At 43.2% G+C, this 18,088-nt stretch overlaps 3 protein-coding genes across 3 annotated transcripts; 2 read left to right on the top strand and 1 right to left on the bottom strand.

Annotated features, from left to right (window-relative positions):
* The first annotated feature begins 1,038 nt into the window (after positions 1-1,038).
* LOC105272422 (venom serine carboxypeptidase) lies at positions 1,039-2,968 on the top strand. The gene is made up of 3 exons (XM_011314547.1): positions 1,039-1,562; positions 1,663-2,068; positions 2,156-2,968. The coding sequence occupies exons 1-3, from the start codon at positions 1,266-1,268 to the stop codon at positions 2,866-2,868; spliced, it is 1,416 nt and encodes a 471-aa protein (XP_011312849.1). The 5' UTR covers positions 1,039-1,265; the 3' UTR covers positions 2,869-2,968.
* A 200-nt stretch (positions 2,969-3,168) lies between these two features.
* Positions 3,169-5,569, top strand: LOC105272421 (uncharacterized). The gene is made up of 2 exons (XM_011314546.1): positions 3,169-3,898; positions 4,055-5,569. Exons 1-2 carry the CDS (start codon positions 3,271-3,273, stop codon positions 5,245-5,247), a joined length of 1,821 nt encoding a protein of 606 aa, XP_011312848.1. The 5' UTR covers positions 3,169-3,270; the 3' UTR covers positions 5,248-5,569.
* A 20-nt stretch (positions 5,570-5,589) lies between these two features.
* Positions 5,590-6,721, bottom strand: Ppt2 (palmitoyl-protein thioesterase 2). The gene is made up of 2 exons (XM_011314545.1): positions 6,506-6,721; positions 5,590-6,444 (listed from the first exon to the last, which is right to left on the bottom strand). Exons 1-2 carry the CDS (start codon positions 6,653-6,655, stop codon positions 5,722-5,724), a joined length of 873 nt encoding a protein of 290 aa, XP_011312847.1. The 5' UTR covers positions 6,656-6,721; the 3' UTR covers positions 5,590-5,721.
* Positions 6,722-18,088: the final 11,367 nt, after the last annotated feature.

Raw genomic sequence — 18,088 nt, 5'->3', positions numbered from 1 at the left:
GAATTTTTATAAAAGTATCAGGAGAACATGACAATCGAGGAGCTCTTCACTGAAATTTTCACTGAAAGTGAAAAATTCGAAATTTTTGCCAAAGTATCAGGAGAACATGACAATCGAAGAGCTATTCACTGAAATTTTCACTGAAGGTGAAAAATTCGGAATTTTTGTAAAAGTATCAGGGGAACATAACAATCAAGGAGCTATTCACTGAAATTTTCACTGCAAGTGAAAAATCCGAAATTTTTGTAAAAGTATCAGGGGAACATGACAATCGAGTAGGTATTCAGTTTTTAAAGAATAATTCGATTGATTTGCCATTAACAAAAAAAAAAAATTGGAATTATTAAAAAAAAAAAAAAATGAATGATGCCGGGATTGAACCCGGGCCGTTGGCGTGGTAGGCAAGCACGTTACCGCTAGGACAACGCGCTATAACAATAATATAATTTCATTAGGAGTATATATATTGAAAAACTTTCGTTTTTAAAAATGTCAAATTGTTCAATTTCATTGCATATCTCCTCGATTATCAAATATTCAGTTTTTAAACAATATTTAGATTGATTTGCCATTAACAAAAAAAAAAAATGGAATTATTAATAAAAAAAAAAAATGAATGATGCCGGGATTGAACCCGGGCCGCCGGCGTACCAGTCGAGCACGTTACCACTAGGACAACGCGCTCATTTAAAATTATAAATTCATTAGTGGTATATATTCAATACATTGAATAATTTTTTCCATTAAAATTTCACAAGATGTGGTTTCCCCCTTCCGTACGTGCTACAGTCGGCTAAATTTCAGTTAAACAAATGAAAAACAAAAAGCATTCGTACAGCAGAAAATAAAATTCACCCCGTCGACTTGATGGATACCCCAGCATTGCAATAAAAACTTGGTTAATAAAAAAAAAACACCCCCGCATTGCGTGTTGCGCCCTCCCTCTCTTGGGGTGCAGAACTGAGCCTCTACTTTAGTCAATCCTCTTTGCTTTAGACAATTCTCTCTGGGTTCATACATGTCTCACGTAACAGCTGATACTGACAAAGCGAAAAAATACACCAACATCAGCACCCACGTTGTCACATCGCTCATTATTCCGATACGCTCCGGAAAAATTGTAATCTCAACATGTGTCTACTTATTATTACTCGATATAAATAATTATCGCCGTTTGTTAGTCATTTAATGCGCATTTCTGATACATAACCGGCAGTTGCGTTTCAACGTCCATTTACGAGACATTTCAAGGAATTCCGAGGAGAATGGAATTCCAGGTCAGGGCTTTTCTAGGGGCATTTTTGATTCTTTCAATGGTGGAAAATTACTGGGGGTTTACAAATGTTTACCCAAAGATGAAGGGCTATCCTTTGGGGATCGAAGAAGATGTGGGAAATCCGTTATTTCTCACGCCTTACATCGAAAGTGGAAAAATCGAAGAGGCAAAAAAAGCCGCCAGTGTTATCCATACAGAGATGAAGGATGTTAGAAGCTACTCCGGATACCTGACTGTCGATAAGAAATTAAATTCCAACATGTTCTTCTGGTTTTTCCCTGCTCGGGTAATGATAAGAAAAATTCACTTGACTCTTCTTCCGGTGAAGTGAGTCCTGCCTCGATCGCCCGCAAATTTTTCATGGAATTATTTGGCAATATTTGTAGGTGGACCAAAAATCGGCTCCAGTGGTCTTGTGGCTCCAGGGAGGTCCAGGGGCGACTTCCCTTTACGGCCTCTTCACCGAGAATGGGCCTTTCATGGTTACCAAGAAACTGACCCTGGCCATGAGAAAATACACCTGGAGCATAAATCACAATCTCCTGTATATAGACAATCCGGTGGGGACTGGATACAGCTTCACGGAACACTCGGAGGGGTACGCCAGGAATGAGACCGATGTTGGAGAGAACTTGCATAGAGCTCTCGTTCAATTTTTCCAGCTCTTCCACGAGCTCCAGCCCAATGACTTCTTTGTTACCGGAGAGTCATATGCTGGGAAGTACGTGCCAGCCTTAGCCTATACTATTCACACGAAGAAAGACACATCCCCGGTGAAAATCAACTTGAAAGGTCTAATTCACCCTCTTGCTATTTCATTTTTTATTATTGATATATTATAATATCTACTAATAGTGAAAGAAATTTTACTGCTCGCAGGTCTAGCAATTGGAAATGGACTAACTGACCCGATTCACCAATTGAATTACGGAGATTATCTGTACCAGCTCGGCCTTATTGATTTCAATGGACTAGAGCAGTTCCACGTGTATCAGAAACGGGGGATCGATTTTATAAGTCAGAGCAAGTACGACGAGGCTTTCCAGGTGTTTAACCAGTTGATCAACGGGGACCTAGATACCACCCCCAGCCTCTTCCAGAATCTCACGGGTTTCAATTTTTATTTCAATTACTTGAAAACTCAGGATTCGAATGAGTCGCAGTGGGTGGCAGAGTGGATTCAAAAAGCCGACGTGAGAAAATCCATTCACGTGGGCAACTGCAGTTTTAATTTTGAGGCGACTATTGTCGAGGATCACTTGAAAACTGATATCACCAGATCTGAGGCTGATAAGGTCGCCATTCTGGCTCAGCATTATCGTACGCTGATTTATAATGGTCAACTCGATATTATTGTGGCATACCCTCTCACGGAGAATTATCTGATGAACCTGCAGTGGCCTGGGGCTGAAGCTTACAAGAAAGCAGCCAGAACCAAGTGGATAGTCGACGGGGAAATTGCTGGGTACGCCAAGACTGCTGGAAATCTCATCGAGGTCCTCGTGAGAAACGCTGGCCATATGGTACCTGGGGACCAGCCCAAGTGGGCCCTGGACTTGATTACCAGATTCACGAGCGGAAAACCAATCTAGGGATCAAATGTTTTTCAGTTCTTGGAATATCACCATGATATTTTGCATTATTTACATGTAAATAATTATCGATCAAGAATAATTAATTGGATCAATATGATAATATGTTTAATTTCGGTTATGTAAGGATAATCTTGAAGTAATAAATGATTTGATAATTAATTTTTTTCGTCATGAAATGATAGAATCAAAAGACATGAAGATACAGCGAGAAAAAGTTTCTTATAAACTTTTTTGTAGAACTTGGCGAAGCCAACACCAATTATGATAACACAACGCGAAAGTGGGTAGGAATTACGTGACGATCCAACCACAGAACAGAATTACCGCAGTCGTACCCTAGTTTGTCCGAGTGCTTGTGGTCTATGAATTGTCATAATCTGAGAAAAATTACAAAAAAAAATGATATGCCGGAGAATATTACACGCTATCCTGGCAGTCGGCCTCGTCGAGGCGTCTTCAGGTGCAGCGATACACCAGGTAGGATCGTCATCCGAAAAACCCCCGATTTCTCCTCCTCCCGGGAGGAGTTCTCCTCTTTTGAATGGTTTGTCCACCCTTCGACCGGAATTGGTACAGACCCGCACGCTTTCCGACACCGATAAAACCGTTTTGTCCTCCGGAGTTAGCGAAATCCTTAGCCAAATCGACAGAACCTCCACCTTGAGAGCCTCCCCGTCGGTCAACGAAGTCATTGACGAAGTGGATCACACCTACGCCATTAAACAACCCGATGAACGCCTGGTTACGCAGGTCAACATGGTTCATGATTATGCTCAAGGTCGAGAGAACGGTGTGGACGACGTCTTCGTGAAGGACGATACGAACCGCGTCATCGCCATGGATAATTCACGTGGAGAAAAAAAAATGGTCAGCTCCGGTAAATCCAACGCGGTGGAAGCGATATCTCAACCCGGCGGAGTCGAACAGACTTTCCGCGTGTCTCAGGAAGATGATTTTCAGCAGATTGAGGATCACAACGGACTTGAAGTAACTGGGAACACTCGCACAGATAGAATTTACCTGGAAGGTGAGGAGAGCAAATTTGAAATTTGAAAAAAAAATTCCTCCTTGAAAAAAAAGTGAAAAAATGCTCTGCAGATCAAAAAGTTTTCCACCTTTTACAAAATTGGTAATTTTATAAATAATTTCTCTGATCGAATTATTTATGGTTGTATTTTTTCAGAGAATTCTGACGAAGTAACTTCTTTTTACTCCCTGAACACGACAGACAATCGGCAGATGCACAACCTCGTTAGGAATGGCAATAACATCGAGGAGGATACGAGCAAATCCAACGCAACAGGTTTGAGTTACACAGACGAGGGTGCAGCGGTTTTTTCCGTCGACGGCACCGAGAAAAACTTGAGGGTTTCAAATAAAGGGGTTCAGGCGTTGATTGGGGTGGATAAGAGCAAAGGAGTCTATAATTCCGTAGACAATAACGGGAATAAAGACCTGATATTGATTGACGAAACAGCGCACAATATCGACGTGGAGGACGGGGTCATCGGGATGTCTTTGAACACCAACGACATGAACAACGTTTTCGGTTTCAAAGACGAAGACGGCACCGTGGGTGCGTACGAGGAGAACGGAACAGACCACTCGCTAACCATCACCGACGGTTCGCTCAGCGCGAACGTTGACCTGAACAACGTCGACGAGTTGTTCGGGATTTCCACCCCCGATGGTGTTGCCGACGTCCACCAGATCAGCCAGGCGGGTGAATTAATTATAGTTGATGACGGGGAGCGCGGGGTCGCGCTGGGGGCTAAAAAAATTACTGAGGCCCAGGGCCTCTTCGATAACGGCGACCTGATAACGAGCTTCCAGGGGAATCAGATCGACAGAGCCCTCTCGATTGCTGAGGGCTCATTCGACGGCACTCTGCAGACGAGTCAGACAAATGGAGTCTATCAGATGACCCGTGATGATGGACAAGTGGAAGTTATGGAGACTGAGGAGCAGATGATCGATCAGACTATCGTCATTGACGATGACCGCGGAACGCATGAGGCCCGTGAGGCAGACGAATTGGTCTGGGAGACCAGTGCTGAGAGACCAGACGAGACAAATTATCAGCAGAGTGAACGTTCTCCTGTAATCAATGGCTTCAGCACCTCTAGACCCGAACCGTCACCGTCGTCACCCGACATCAGCGTCATTCGGGGAATTTCCAAAATTCAGAGCGAATCCCGTCGTGGTGATTACCGTGGAACGGAGGCTCCACGCTCCACCTACAATGCCTTCAGAGATCTCGTCACCAGATTTGATCAGCTTTATCAAGCAGGGGACATTGAAAAAATCGGAAACATCTTCGGGGGCAGAAAGAAGAACAAAATTGATGTCCAGATTACCATTAATATGGAAATCTAATGGTTGAGATAAGTAAAGCCGCATAAAAATTAAATGATATATTAATATCCCCGTCTCGGAGGAAGTTTATTGATTTTTTGAGAGATCATATCTATTGGAAAAACAGGAAAAATGAAAATATTATAAAAGAATTGCAATGAAAATTCAATAGAATTTTTCAGAGCGAATTTTCTCTCCTGCCATTATCAGTTTGCTCGCATGAAGTGAATAATCGTCGGTTAATGAAGTTGTTAACGTTATCAGAAGTACAGTCGAATGAGAAAGCTTCGACATCGAGAATGTTCTCCATAAAGTCGCAAATACAAAACATGAATACTTAAAATTCCCATGAGTTTATTTTTTATTTACAAAAATTTCAATAATCCTTGGACGACGCTTTATAAAAATGATTGGCAGTAAAATTGAAAAATCGTAAAGTAAAAGCAGTCTTTCCGCCCGTTGATTGAATTGTACTAGTACTTGAGTAATCGCGGATTAATCTAAATAGGGTATAATGTAGAGATCAGTGACTGTCTGGTTTTCATGCCACATAGAATGGGGAATCCCTGGGACAGTGTGGGTGATAATTTTTTTGAGTTTGTCTAGTGTTTTGAGGCCGATTGCGTCGGTCTCGTAGATCGATCTGTTTCGCATATCGAGAATTGTTGTATTATCACCGAAATATCCGAATTGACTGCTCTGCCACGGGGTTATCACTCCGTCGTCGGGTCCTCCGATCAGTACCAATTTTTTCAACTTAGTGAGGCCATCCTTGTATTGAGTACCATTGACCAATTTCTTTTCGCCATTTACGAGCGGGAGAAATTCACTGTATTGGAAATATAATTCCTGATGAAATGGATCATTCCAGTAATTTCCAACACTAGTGTGCTGTCCAATTTTCGAGTAAAATAATTCATAGACAGTCTCGCAGACTAGATCAGGGAAGAATAAATGGAGAAATTTTGTTCCGTACTGTCCGGCCTGTGGTGAGCTTAAGGAAATGAAATTTCTGACATTGTGCTCGGGGAATCTCTGGAGAATGGCTCTTGCTATCAATCCTCCCTGGCTATAGCCCAGGAGATTGATGCCACCCGGAAAAGCTGCACCAATAGCCATGATATCTTCACCAATTTCCTCTATCTGTCGCCACATGGGCTCTAAACTGCTCCAACCAGCGTATCTCGGGATGCTGTATATTTCCGTTCCTGGATGCATCTAAAATTATTTTGTTGTAAATTAATGACCACTTAGCTTATTGAAATAACGCGCAATTCACCTCCTGAATGCGTTTGCTGATGTTACTCATACTGTCGCTGCCTGTGAGAACCCCATGGATGATGACCACGGGGTTGTACCCAACAACCCCATGGGAATAGACTAGATTCACGAGAAATAACAGCTTTAAATTGTATAATTTATTCCTCATAGTCGAATTGACGGGGGTGTAATTAATAAACAGACTATCACCAGTAGCATCTCAGAAATCACTGACTGTAACTGGCCTTGCATTTTTCACGTCAGATTTCGGGACTCTCCAGAATCATTAAAATGACCATCAGTAAATTAAGCACTGACTGATAATAATTTACTCACCACCAATAATTCATCACATGATTTTTCAATGTATCCCTGAATCCCTACACGTTCTTCAGTCGGTCAAAATATTGGAGAATCGACATTCAAAAGGATTCGGGATGAATTAATAATCTCAATAAAAATGAAGGAATACGTGAAATGCATAATTCGTGGTGGTTAATTTTAACAAAGTCGTGATTTTTTTTTATAAAGACTCGAGAGAAAATTCAGGGGGAAGAAATTCGGGGAATTTCCATTAGTATCAAAAGGGGAGCAGACAATTTCTCAACTCCTCGCAATACATCACCTCAGTGACATTGAGTGCGTGCTCCCTTGCAAAATTTACTTCCCCGACACCCTTTTCCATAGGACACAGCCCCGAAAATGCCAGGTGCATTGTTTCGTACTGGCGTCATCGACGATTAACCCCCTGCTCCCCTTTGCGTAACCCAGAGTTGAAAGGAAGGGATGATATCCCTTCGGTCCCCTCTCGCAACGACAAAACGATCGAGACCGCGTATTGTGTAGTATTTAGGGCTTGTTTGTCCGAGTGAGGACAATATCCAGGCGTGACACGTCTTAATTCCTCCACTTCCACTTCTTCATGAACATTCAGGGGTGAAATCAAGAGCCGCCGAGTCACTCCAGCGACATTTTTAATATTTTCCTTCGTCATCGTGATAATAGAAAGGTAATTATCTCACTGAGAATATCACATTCGTCATTGGAATTTTTTGAAATTGTTGGTGCAATTAATTAATCGAGTCGGAGGCCGATCATCGAATCAATCATGTCCACTCGATTTATTTTCCCTCCAAACAGCATCTTCTACCGCCCTATCTAAACTCAAAAAACTCATTCATTTTTTTCATCTTTTTTATCATCTCCGAGTTGAACCAATTCAATTCCGCGCGGGAAAACTCAAGCGTCGAGGGATGGTGGTATATAAAAAAAAAAAATGCCGCGGTTAGAATAGGGAGATAAAGTGAGTCTGTGTGCGCACAGAGTCTCTCCAACCAAAGACCGGTGCGGTGTATCTCGGGAGTGTTTTTTCTCCCGTTTAATCAAGGATATTCGCGGTTGGCTAGACTCGCGTATTTCACAGAATCATCGCTAGACTCCTACATTCGACCCTGCTGTCATGAGAGGCTATTTTTTGAGAGTGTGGGACTTCTGAGAACCCACAAAAAACCCACAAAACCCTCGGAAAGGGACATACTTGTGTAAGAAAGAGGGTCGGATTACGAATCTCATCACGAGAGATCCCTCATCTCCAGGTGTCACAAGAGATGTTCCACGCTTTCAGTAGAATAACATTCAACAGGGATCATTGTTAATTGGTGATGAATCGCAACATGGGGCACTGAGTGATATCCATCACTCTACCCTCGGTATTTTGCTATCACGACCTTAGACGCCCCTTCATTGAGCTTGATTTTATCATTATTATGGAGGTTATCCATCATGGCGGCAGTACACCACCTCACTGCGTGCGCAGGCCGCCATTGGTCTCCCTAACCTCAAAGTAATTCCTCAAAAAATTGACATTTCCCATTTCTCATTCAATTTGACTCCTCTCGCCATGTACCTTCTTCTAATCCACCTCAAAGTGTCATCCCCTCCTCTATTTCTGCATACCACATTCCCCGAGAAAACACTATCCCCGGATGACTCTCTCGTTTTCCGAGGAGCGGACGAAAAAAAGGCTCGCTCAGATATTCAAAGTCGAAAATAGTTTATTCATGGTCGGTCGGGAACTTAGAGAGATATTGGAACCGGGCCGGGAGTGAGGTGATATTGGTCGGGCGGAAGTGTCCCCTCGGGGAAACGGGAAACGGTAGAAGAGGCGTCGTCTCTCCGATCCGATAAAGCGAAGAGGCACCCCCTGTGGTACAATCCTCCCTCCATCCCTCCATCCCTCCCTCACTCATCCTCGTCCTTTTTTTAAACGTGCACCGCTCATCCTCCACCTCTTTCTTTATCCCATCTTCTCTGCATCCCGATGTTGACTCTTTCCCCGTCTTTTCGATGTAACTCTTACCCGACGATACCACTGTGACAACCGAGTTACCAATAAAATTCGAATAAACTTGCATACTAAATTATCACATCTTCCATTACCCGTGCGCCTTGCTCATCCAATTCACCGTTCAATTCCATACGCAGTTGATGGGGCGTATCGTGTAACCACACTATCACCATTTTATTGAGCTATGGGTCACTCGAAATTTTTATTCATACGAGATCATCTGCGTATGCTCCGCACGCGCATTCATAATAATATATCAAATAATGTCTTTAGGATAATTACCAAAATTGCTCCACCAATTCTCTATGAAAGTGAGAATATAAAACAGATGCAACCAAAACGCAGCAACCTCACATTTACTCGGGATACGCGTGGATTTGTAAATATTTTTCCCGAGGGTGTTTTCATGATGCGTGAAGGTTCCGAGGTGTAAGGATGCGGCGCAAAGGAGCGAACAATAGTCTCAGTTGTTGGCAGGTTGATCCTCTTTGAGTAATGTTGAAATCTGGGGTGTTCCTGGGAACGTGCAGATGACCCCCTCGGAAATAGTGAACCCGAGGGTACATAAGCGCGTCGGGTGTTTGTTGCTTGCAATCGCTGGATGAGGGTATCATTCTCCAGTAAACCGCAATAGGACAATAATTGCGGTGTCATTAACGTCGACATTGACTGATCCCTTTTTCCCTTTTTCGGGAGAAATGGCTTCAATCAGTCGTGACGATCACCTACACTCGACAAAAAAAAAATAATTCTGGTGGATTTTCAATTTTATTTGCAGCTGCTCTTGCCTAATTACATTGGAAATCGTAATTTTTATGTGAAGTTTATTATCACTTTGGTTGGAAAAGAGGGTTAAAAAGTGAGGATTGAACTTAGTGTTTTAGGGGTGCAAGGAGTTAAGTACAAGTGGAGTGCCGGGGCACGCCGGAGGTGGGATGGTGGGTCGAGGAGAGCTGGTGGCTTTAACTCGGTAAGAATTAAAGTGAACTAACGCGACCCTGGGAGGGTTAGGCAATGGCAGGAAGAGTGAGGTGTGCTCAAACCCCCCGTCAACGATTATACTAATAGTCGGGGCGTAGACAAGCCCTCGATACGAGGGATGAGGACAGCTAGCGACGCTAATTGTTTTACACCCCTTTGCGACCCCTTGTCTCTTTCCACTTGCTCCAGACAATTTCGATACTTCAACCTCTCCGAGAACTACACCTCTTTTCCTCAGTTAACAATTTTACTCTTTCCCTTCATTTGTTTCTGACGACTTTTTACTTTTTTCTCCACTAGATCGATTTTATAACGGGATCACAGAAGATGTCATCAGGAGTAATCCCTTTTTTTTTCGTATTTTATCCTGTTTAATTACATAAGGCACTTGTTCAATGTTCCTGTTATCTAGAAAGATCTTTTTAAATTTATTTATTTATTCCTCGCCGTGACGCCTTCAAATTTTTCTCTATTCTCGATTGCGTCCGTGTCTAATTGATTCTTCACGCCACGTATATAGGCGTACGTACTTGGATACCCAAGTTCAATATGGGGTAAAGGGCACCCGATAGACCTATGCATTATGAATCCACCTGATTTTCAACACTTGCTCATTCTCACACACATTGAAAGTTGGAGAGTACACGTGTATTCCAATACACATGCCACTGTGTTGCAGGGATCGTAATGTCTCCATTCGACGAGGTCCATCGGATACACAATTTGCCAGAGGGGATCGGTGTGGTACCGCCCCTTCGATTCTCTCCATTCGATAAATCTCTCGGTGCACTGTATTTCGGCTGTGTCGTTTATATTTAACGTCTCTGTTACTGCCCTGTCGATAACGCCCGGATTTCCACTGAGGGGAAATTTGCATTTTTCGGGTGGCCAAGGGGGGAGAATATTTCGAGCATCTTCGCCGTCGTGTAATTGATGCACTGGAAATTGGCCGTGTAATGGGTGTAATATGGGACACGTGCCGGCGGCTGCCAACTCCACCTGCACATTTTCATTTCATTTTTTTTTTTCGATATCTCGTTTCAGGACAATTAAATATTCATGTATTTTATTTATTTTAGAATATTTGAATGAATGAAAAAAATGGAAGAACTGCATTTTTTTTCCGTATTTCGCCTGAAAAATATGAATATTTGAGTTGTACAGTAATGGTGCGCTCGGAATTTATTCGCAATAAACGTGTGAATGAATAGAACAGTCAATTCGGTAAAAGAGCAACGACAATGTCGACATATGGCGGGTGAAATTGCCGGTGGGGCAGCAGTAATAATATTTAGGGAAGAGCCCAGTAAGCGCCCTGGTGTTTTGTCAAGACTCGGAGCGCCGACGGGGTCGTCTCGTCATACCACACACTCCCGTTTACTACTTCTCTTTTATCCAGTTCTACCTCTGTCTCTATCGTAACTTCACCCCAGTCGCGTAATCCACCGTAATGCTCTTGAGCGATACCGTTCACACTGCTAATAAACTCATTCTGCACTCCCTTCACACCCTTACATCCAATTTCTATCGACTTACACCTTGTTGAAAGCGATTAGCATTTTGATTGTGGTTTCGTGGTGGCTATTTTCGTAACTTTGATCTCTCCACTATTTTTCAACCACTGAAATTCTTCCAATTTTTAATACATATCAAATAGGATTGAATTAATTCAAAGAAATTCAAAGAGATTGTAGGAAATAATTAATTATAAAAAAGGTGGGAAGATGTGATGGGTTGGTGTGGGACATGTTATTTGGGCAAAAGCTCAGCAATCACGCCGGGGTGGTGTTGGGTTTGTGCGAGGGCCGCATATTCGTTGGCCCTGGGATTAGCGAGATCATAATCAGCCAATCGTCGGATGGGGTGAGAAAGAGAGAAAAATATCCACTGGCAGTATTGAAGTAAGAGCTTACAAGGTGTCAAATGTCAAATCTCCGGGGAGGGGGTTGCGAATTGATTTCTATACCAATAATTTTCCCTAGTGGTGAACGAGAGGGGAACGACCTGTACCATTCATAATAAATTCAGTGATTCCGGTAATTAGATATTAATCTGGTGAATATAATTCGGGTGATGGTGATCATCCAGCACTCGTCGATCCGAAGCGAATCAATGATGATTTAACAAATCATAAGGGCAAAATAATCACGAACCCAATGGAAATTGAAAATAATTAGCGAAGCACAATTTTCGAATCTTGAACGATGTGGAAAAAAAAATCAAGAGGATCTCCTTAACCCATTAAAGTTGATTCTCCGAGTCACGAGAAGTAGAATGATAGGAATGAATCAGCGCAAGAGAGGATAGAGGTTCCGGGTGCAAGCGTATGACACTCATTGCACTCTAAAGACTCCTTGTCCACCCCCTCACCACCATTCTCCTCGAGTTTGCACAGTTTAAGAATCAAGATTTGCGCGACGAATGCGTGCGAATGGGTAGAGGGCGTGGGAACGTCAAAGTGGGTATGAACGTGGATAGTGGCTCGGCTGGGGCCTCCGTAATTGTCGTAATTGTGCCGAGTGATTCACACATCAGGATCAGCGCACGGTTGCACCGTTTTATCAACTGCACTCCATTGAAGACACTGAAATGAGTGGATCTACGCGCGACAATTCATCCTTTACACTTGTACATCCACTGGCTCTGGCCTTTTTCCCCTTTCTCGCACATTCGCTCCATTTTCCTTCTTTTTGTTGTTGTTGTTTTTTTGCCCTTTTTCCGCCTCACTGTTGTTTGGACTTTTTGTTGTGCTTCTCTGTCGCATTCACTGTTGCAGGGCATCTGCGCGGGATTTCGGAAACAATTGCCGACAATTCACGCCACTTGACTCGCGGGCCTGGCTATTACCGTGAGAATTCGCTTAGCGTGGACGTGGTAAAACTCCGACGTGGAGGTTCTTCATGAGGTCATCTTCATTAAATCGTTCTCTCCTTAATAAGCCATTCTCATTTTTTGCTTCATTTTAAAAGCATTTTTTTTGGAGGCAATTGCATCGATCCACAATATTCTCCTTCTCATGTAATTCGGAAGAGAGGGTAAAATCAGGGACTCGAGGATATATCAATATTCTTAAAGTGTTAAATTTGAATGATCTGACCTGGCTGGTGAAATTTTCTCCATCAATTTATATATAAAAAATTGTTCATCCCCCGAACTCACCTCTCCAGACCTAGAGAAGCAAGCGGATGTGCTACAGGGTAGAGTTTGATAAGGCTATCGTGCATCCCGTGCATTTAGCATACATTTGAATAACGGGCGGCCGGTAATCCCTTAAACGGGGGAAGCCCTCATTCCGTAACTAGGTATCCTTTCATCTCGCGGCGGCCGCCGCCGTTTTCCCAGTTTCTCGTATCCCCGGAGTCTCTGCTCTCTCTCTCGCACCCTAATACGCATCAGGAACAACCGAGAGAAGTGAGAGAGACGGGGAGTTGCTGGCGGCGGTGATAGCGAAGAGGAAAGGGGGGCCTAACCCCCCCCAGGTACGACCCGTTTAAAGATATTTCGTTAAAATAACAGTCCCTGTCTCCACCCCCGGTCCTTACTCCCCCTCCTCCTCCTTCACTCGAGGTAAAAAGCGGCAAGGGGGTGGAATTTGCAATGCAGAGGTTAAATGGGCAGAGTAAGAGGAACAAGAGCGCAACCGCAACGCTGCACAGACTCGATTGCTTTTTTACCCGGTTGCTTTTCACCTTTTTTTCTCTCTTCTCTTCGTTTCCCTAACTCCCCGTCCTCCTTCACTCCTATTTATCCTATATCTCACCCTTTCCTACCCTTCTCTCAAACGCATTTCGACAGGGGAAAAAAATACAAACGACAGAAACAAGGGGGCGAGATTAAACATTTATTTAAATGGCCATGGGCGTTACGTATACCTGAAGAGGATGGAAAAAAATATGGATATGCCCCGTATGTTTTTCTCAAGCCCGAGTGGAACTCATCGGGTACATATATGTGTGGGTGAAGCATGGGCTGAGTTTTGCGCGCAAATATTACGGAGGGGTGGAGAACAGACGGAAGATTAGTCCGGTGGTTTTCAATCCCATTTTCATCGTCGGTGGCTTTTTCCCTCGACGACTCTATACTGACTCTTCTCACTTCGTATATGATATAGCACATGTGGATGAGGAGGAGAATTAATGGTGGATGGAGGCTCAACATTATTTCTATTGAATCTGGAAAGCTTGTATTAAATGAAGGAAATTAATTGATATTCCCACCACCAGATATTATCGAGCAAAATTTTCGCTTCTAGCTTTTCAAATAGAATGGCTATTTCCAAGGAAAAAATCATTGTTCAAAGCAATTAAAGTGTTGGATGGGGTTAGGAGGGGTAAAGGTAACCCGATAAAATCAGAACACCCTGGCTGGACACAGGGTAGCAGTGGATAATTAGCCCATGGGCGTAATACGTCAGATTTTATGCAATTACAAATGAGAAGCCACGACGTCGAGCGCTGAAATGGGTGGGCTAGGCAGAGGAGGGTGGAGGGTGGAGGGTGGAGGGTGGAGGAGGTTAGTATAAACCTCAGGGGACGAACACACCCGGGTGGTTCACGCTCGTTGTCCCGGCTGAGTCCCCAGAGACGAGCGTGACTCGATCCTCTTGCGCACATCTTTCTCCGAGTTACGCCTTCGCATGTGGCGCACTCTGGTTTAGCGCGAGCGGCCAGTAACGGTCGGCTCTTCTCCACCCTCAACCCTCCACCCTCACTATTTCCACCTTACAATGTTCCAGGGTATATCCTTGGAACGAATTGCCCGTCGACACGCCAACGTCTCCTATCTCGGTCGTATAAACTTGCTCTTGGCAGCAGCCGATTCGATTCAATTTCATTCGCAATTTTTTCTCCAACGTTCTCGTTTTTTTTCTCCTTTCAAGTCGAGCGTCACGAGCGCCCCAACTGCGGTCCCGCGAGGACGATACATTTTCCCTTGTCGGAGGTGGGGGAGATGAGCTCACTATTTCGAGTGAAAACTTTGGGGAAATGTTGAATTAAGAAAATTTAAATATTGCTATTGATTGTGCCGTACCAATCATTCCGTCAGATTATACGATAAAAGCTGCAGTCATTGCGTGTGAAGCCGCTATTTCATTATCATATTCACACCTATTGATAAAGAATTTTATTCACGCTTGATTTTTTTTTTTCGTGTCACTGGAAATTAATGAATTTTTTTTATTAACATTGAGATTAATTCAAAGAGGAGAAACAAGGTAGCAGTAACTATGGTCAGACACATTCTGCCAACTCCATCAATCCTTTCAAATATAACCTGGAGACCGGTCAGTTAATAACGGTGCGGCCTTGTCCCCGGTGTCTCATTCGGACTGGTCAGTTAATAACGAGCGCGGTCGCAGACCATAGAGCCAGGGGGGCAAAGGCTCACTCGTATATGTGTTGCTACCCCGTGTACGACAATGCTTCCTGGAGGGCGGTTTATGGAAACACCGGGTTTAACCCCTGTTTGTGGCTCACAGTGCACTGTCCATTTCACCTCGCGAATTGGGACTTGTTCCTCATTTTAATTAAGCACCGGCCAACAGAAGCTATTCACCATTGTCTTTACACTTTGGCCACATCCTCTAATAATAGTATCTCATCCGAACACTAACCAAAACCCCGACCAATACATGCGTCTAATATGTCCAGACATATTCGCTCCGTGTATACCCATTAATTTGGCAAAATTAACGTCATCAGGATGTGGCGCGCAATTGCGTTCATTCACGACAATTCCGGTTGAATTAACTCGTATTCTCGATTTCGCACGATACTTTTAATTTTTCCGACTTGATTACTCTGTTTCTGCCTCCATTCACAATTTATCCTCCACTCAAATCCATTTTTTTTCCTCAAAAAATTAATTTATTAAAATGGTTGATCGCTGTCATAGAAAAATAAAAATTGCTACAACTCCTCAGCCATGTATAGTGATTAACCCAACTTTAATAAGATATTCAAAAAACATTAAAAAGGTACTTGAAAAACTCTAAAAAAAACTCATCTCACTTTTTAATTGACCCTGTGTGTTGCACAAGGGAGATATCCCAGGCCCCCATGATCGTGGGAATGGTAGTAGAAAAAAAAGTACAAATCAAATAAAAATGAAGAGGAAAGAAAGCTCGTGGAAGAAGTCAAAAGTGTTGTAACTGCAGGCTCGTCAAACAGCGAATTACCAGGCGGCCTTACGATTATCACTGGTTAGTTGCCTCTTATTTTTTTCCTCCTTATTTCTCTACCCTCGTTATTAGTCTCCTGGCATGTCTTACCGTGACACTGAGAGGAGAAAAAATTGTCTCGCCCCCAGGATCGGGGGTTAATGAAAGAATTCTGGCCAAGGGAAAAAATATGGAGGGTATTTTTAAGTGTCCAATTTCAAACGGAATAAGAAGGAGTGAAGGTGAATAATTGATTATCGTGGCTTCACGTGAGGTGTGCTGTTAGCCTAGTTATCATATCGAGGCTCCCACTCGATTAATACAGTGAGGATAAATTCTATTTAATTAAATTACCGTAATTACGACGATTAGAGGGTGGGGTGGTGGTGTGTCCTTTCGTCCTTCGGTGGCGAGACGACTTCCGACAATTATCAACAACGGAAGCAACGTTCGGGAATCCCTCGGGGACAGACAGAGACAACAATCCGCAACTGAGGTGACGCTAACCGCGCCCCTGTTTGCCACTCACTACCCCTGATTAGCTCCACTTCCTGTCCACGAGTCTGAGGCTTCTGCTCGCCTCTCTCACCTCTGATCACCTTCATTTCACTTATCCCTGGCTTATGGGCTTTTTCTCCTCGGCTCATGGCCGAGATGTGTCGATTCATCGACCATATTAACCCAATGCTACGTGTGGAGATGTCGGGTTAATGATTCGGTTTGATTGCTTCGCAAACATGGGCGTGACGAGACTGAAATTTCTACTTCCCCCCTCCCGGTCCCTCTTGTTTGGATTGTCCATTTTTTTTTTTTTTTTTCATGGGAATTTTATTGCGCGACTTGTGATCAGTTGAAAAAATCATACTTTTTTTTCAGAGTTTGAGAAATAAATGCGCGATGAATGAACTTGGCCATCGTAGAATGAAAATAGAAAAATCAATTATTCAAATGGAGGAGGCAAAATGTAGATGATGACAAGGCCAGTTATCTGTGGGGTATGAGTCATGTAGCTCCGTCGAGATTGAGGATAGCCATCGGGTTAACTCAGGACGGAAGTCCAGACTTGACCGTTGTCGTTTGACCTGCGCGACGCTGTAACAACAAAGAATATAATTCCCCCCCGAGTTTTGAGCATTTATGACTACATTGGTGGTAACGCCGCGCCGGGGACGACCCTCATTGATCCGCGATCAATCGTATCAATTGACGCTAGTACGTTACACGTACACTCGCTTGACTCATCTTCAATCACGATAACGAAAATGTTCGAGCAACTCGCAGTCAAATCGAAGATAAATTAATTGTTTATTTGCTTGGGACTAATGTTCAATGGGTAATATACGAATATGTAGTTGCACAAGATTTATTGGCATTTTTTTTTAGTGAAAATTCAAAAGACAGTGGAGAATAATGGTGTATGAATGAAAATGCCGAGTGCATAAATCGTCGGTGTTCATCGCAATATTTTTCTTTTTAATGATGAAAAAAATCAGTATAATTTATCTCTGTCGCCACATATATGTATCCACTCTCTGGGTGTCGTTGGAAGGCTTTTAGTGGCGCAGGTGTCCCTGTGGCGATGCTTTGGATACAAGCCATATTATTTTACCGAGCGTATGTACGCGAGAAGGGCACAGATTGCCCTAGACTAAAGTCCTATGTCAGAAATTCATCGACTTCATAACTCCATCACTGGCACGATTCACTCCGCAAACAATCTTCTATTTGGTCGGGCTCCGAGTGCATCGAACCGGGGAAATAAAAGACACACACTCCTCAATTCCCGTATAATCCCCGATTTATCTCGCTAAATACATGTTCCCTTTCCGCGAATGCGCATTAATGCACCGATAAACCTCGATTGTGCTGCGATCACAAGATTATCGAATCGACGATCAACCAGGGCGATTTAATCGATACATTGTGACACATATTGAGTCAACAGCCCATGTAGGCACTATATATAATTGTCATTTATTTCAGATAATTAATAAACAAATTGATAGGAGTTTTTGCTATGACTTGGCGAATTATCACCCCGAAAAACCACCGAATTACATGACCAATTTCATCGGCACCGACGAAAGAGGCATATCCGGTGTAACTTAGATTGA

Source organism: Fopius arisanus, unplaced genomic scaffold (assembly GCF_000806365.1).
Source record: "Fopius arisanus strain USDA-PBARC FA_bdor unplaced genomic scaffold, ASM80636v1 scaffold00173, whole genome shotgun sequence".
NCBI classification, from domain to species: domain Eukaryota; kingdom Metazoa; phylum Arthropoda; class Insecta; order Hymenoptera; family Braconidae; genus Fopius; species Fopius arisanus.
The sequence above is the reverse complement of the archived record's forward strand: the minus strand, read 5'-3'. Positions and strand labels throughout refer to the sequence as shown.

Excerpts from the sequence above, each read along its gene's own strand:
- LOC105272422 (XM_011314547.1), top strand. The coding sequence starts at position 1,266 with ATGGAATTCCAGGTCAGGGCTTTTCTAGGGGCATTTTTGATTCTTTCA. Across the intron at positions 1,563-1,662 it reads TCTGGTTTTTCCCTGCTCGG|GTGGACCAAAAATCGGCTCC; the intron begins GTAATGATAAGA and ends CAATATTTGTAG. Across the intron at positions 2,069-2,155 it reads GGTGAAAATCAACTTGAAAG|GTCTAGCAATTGGAAATGGA; the intron begins GTCTAATTCACC and ends TACTGCTCGCAG.
- LOC105272421 (XM_011314546.1), top strand. The coding sequence starts at position 3,271 with ATGATATGCCGGAGAATATTACACGCTATCCTGGCAGTCGGCCTCGTC. Across the intron at positions 3,899-4,054 it reads AGATAGAATTTACCTGGAAG|AGAATTCTGACGAAGTAACT; the intron begins GTGAGGAGAGCA and ends GTATTTTTTCAG.
- Ppt2 (XM_011314545.1), bottom strand. The coding sequence starts at position 6,655 with ATGAGGAATAAATTATACAATTTAAAGCTGTTATTTCTCGTGAATCTA. Across the intron at positions 6,445-6,505 it reads TCAGCAAACGCATTCAGGAG|ATGCATCCAGGAACGGAAAT; the intron begins GTGAATTGCGCG and ends AAATAATTTTAG.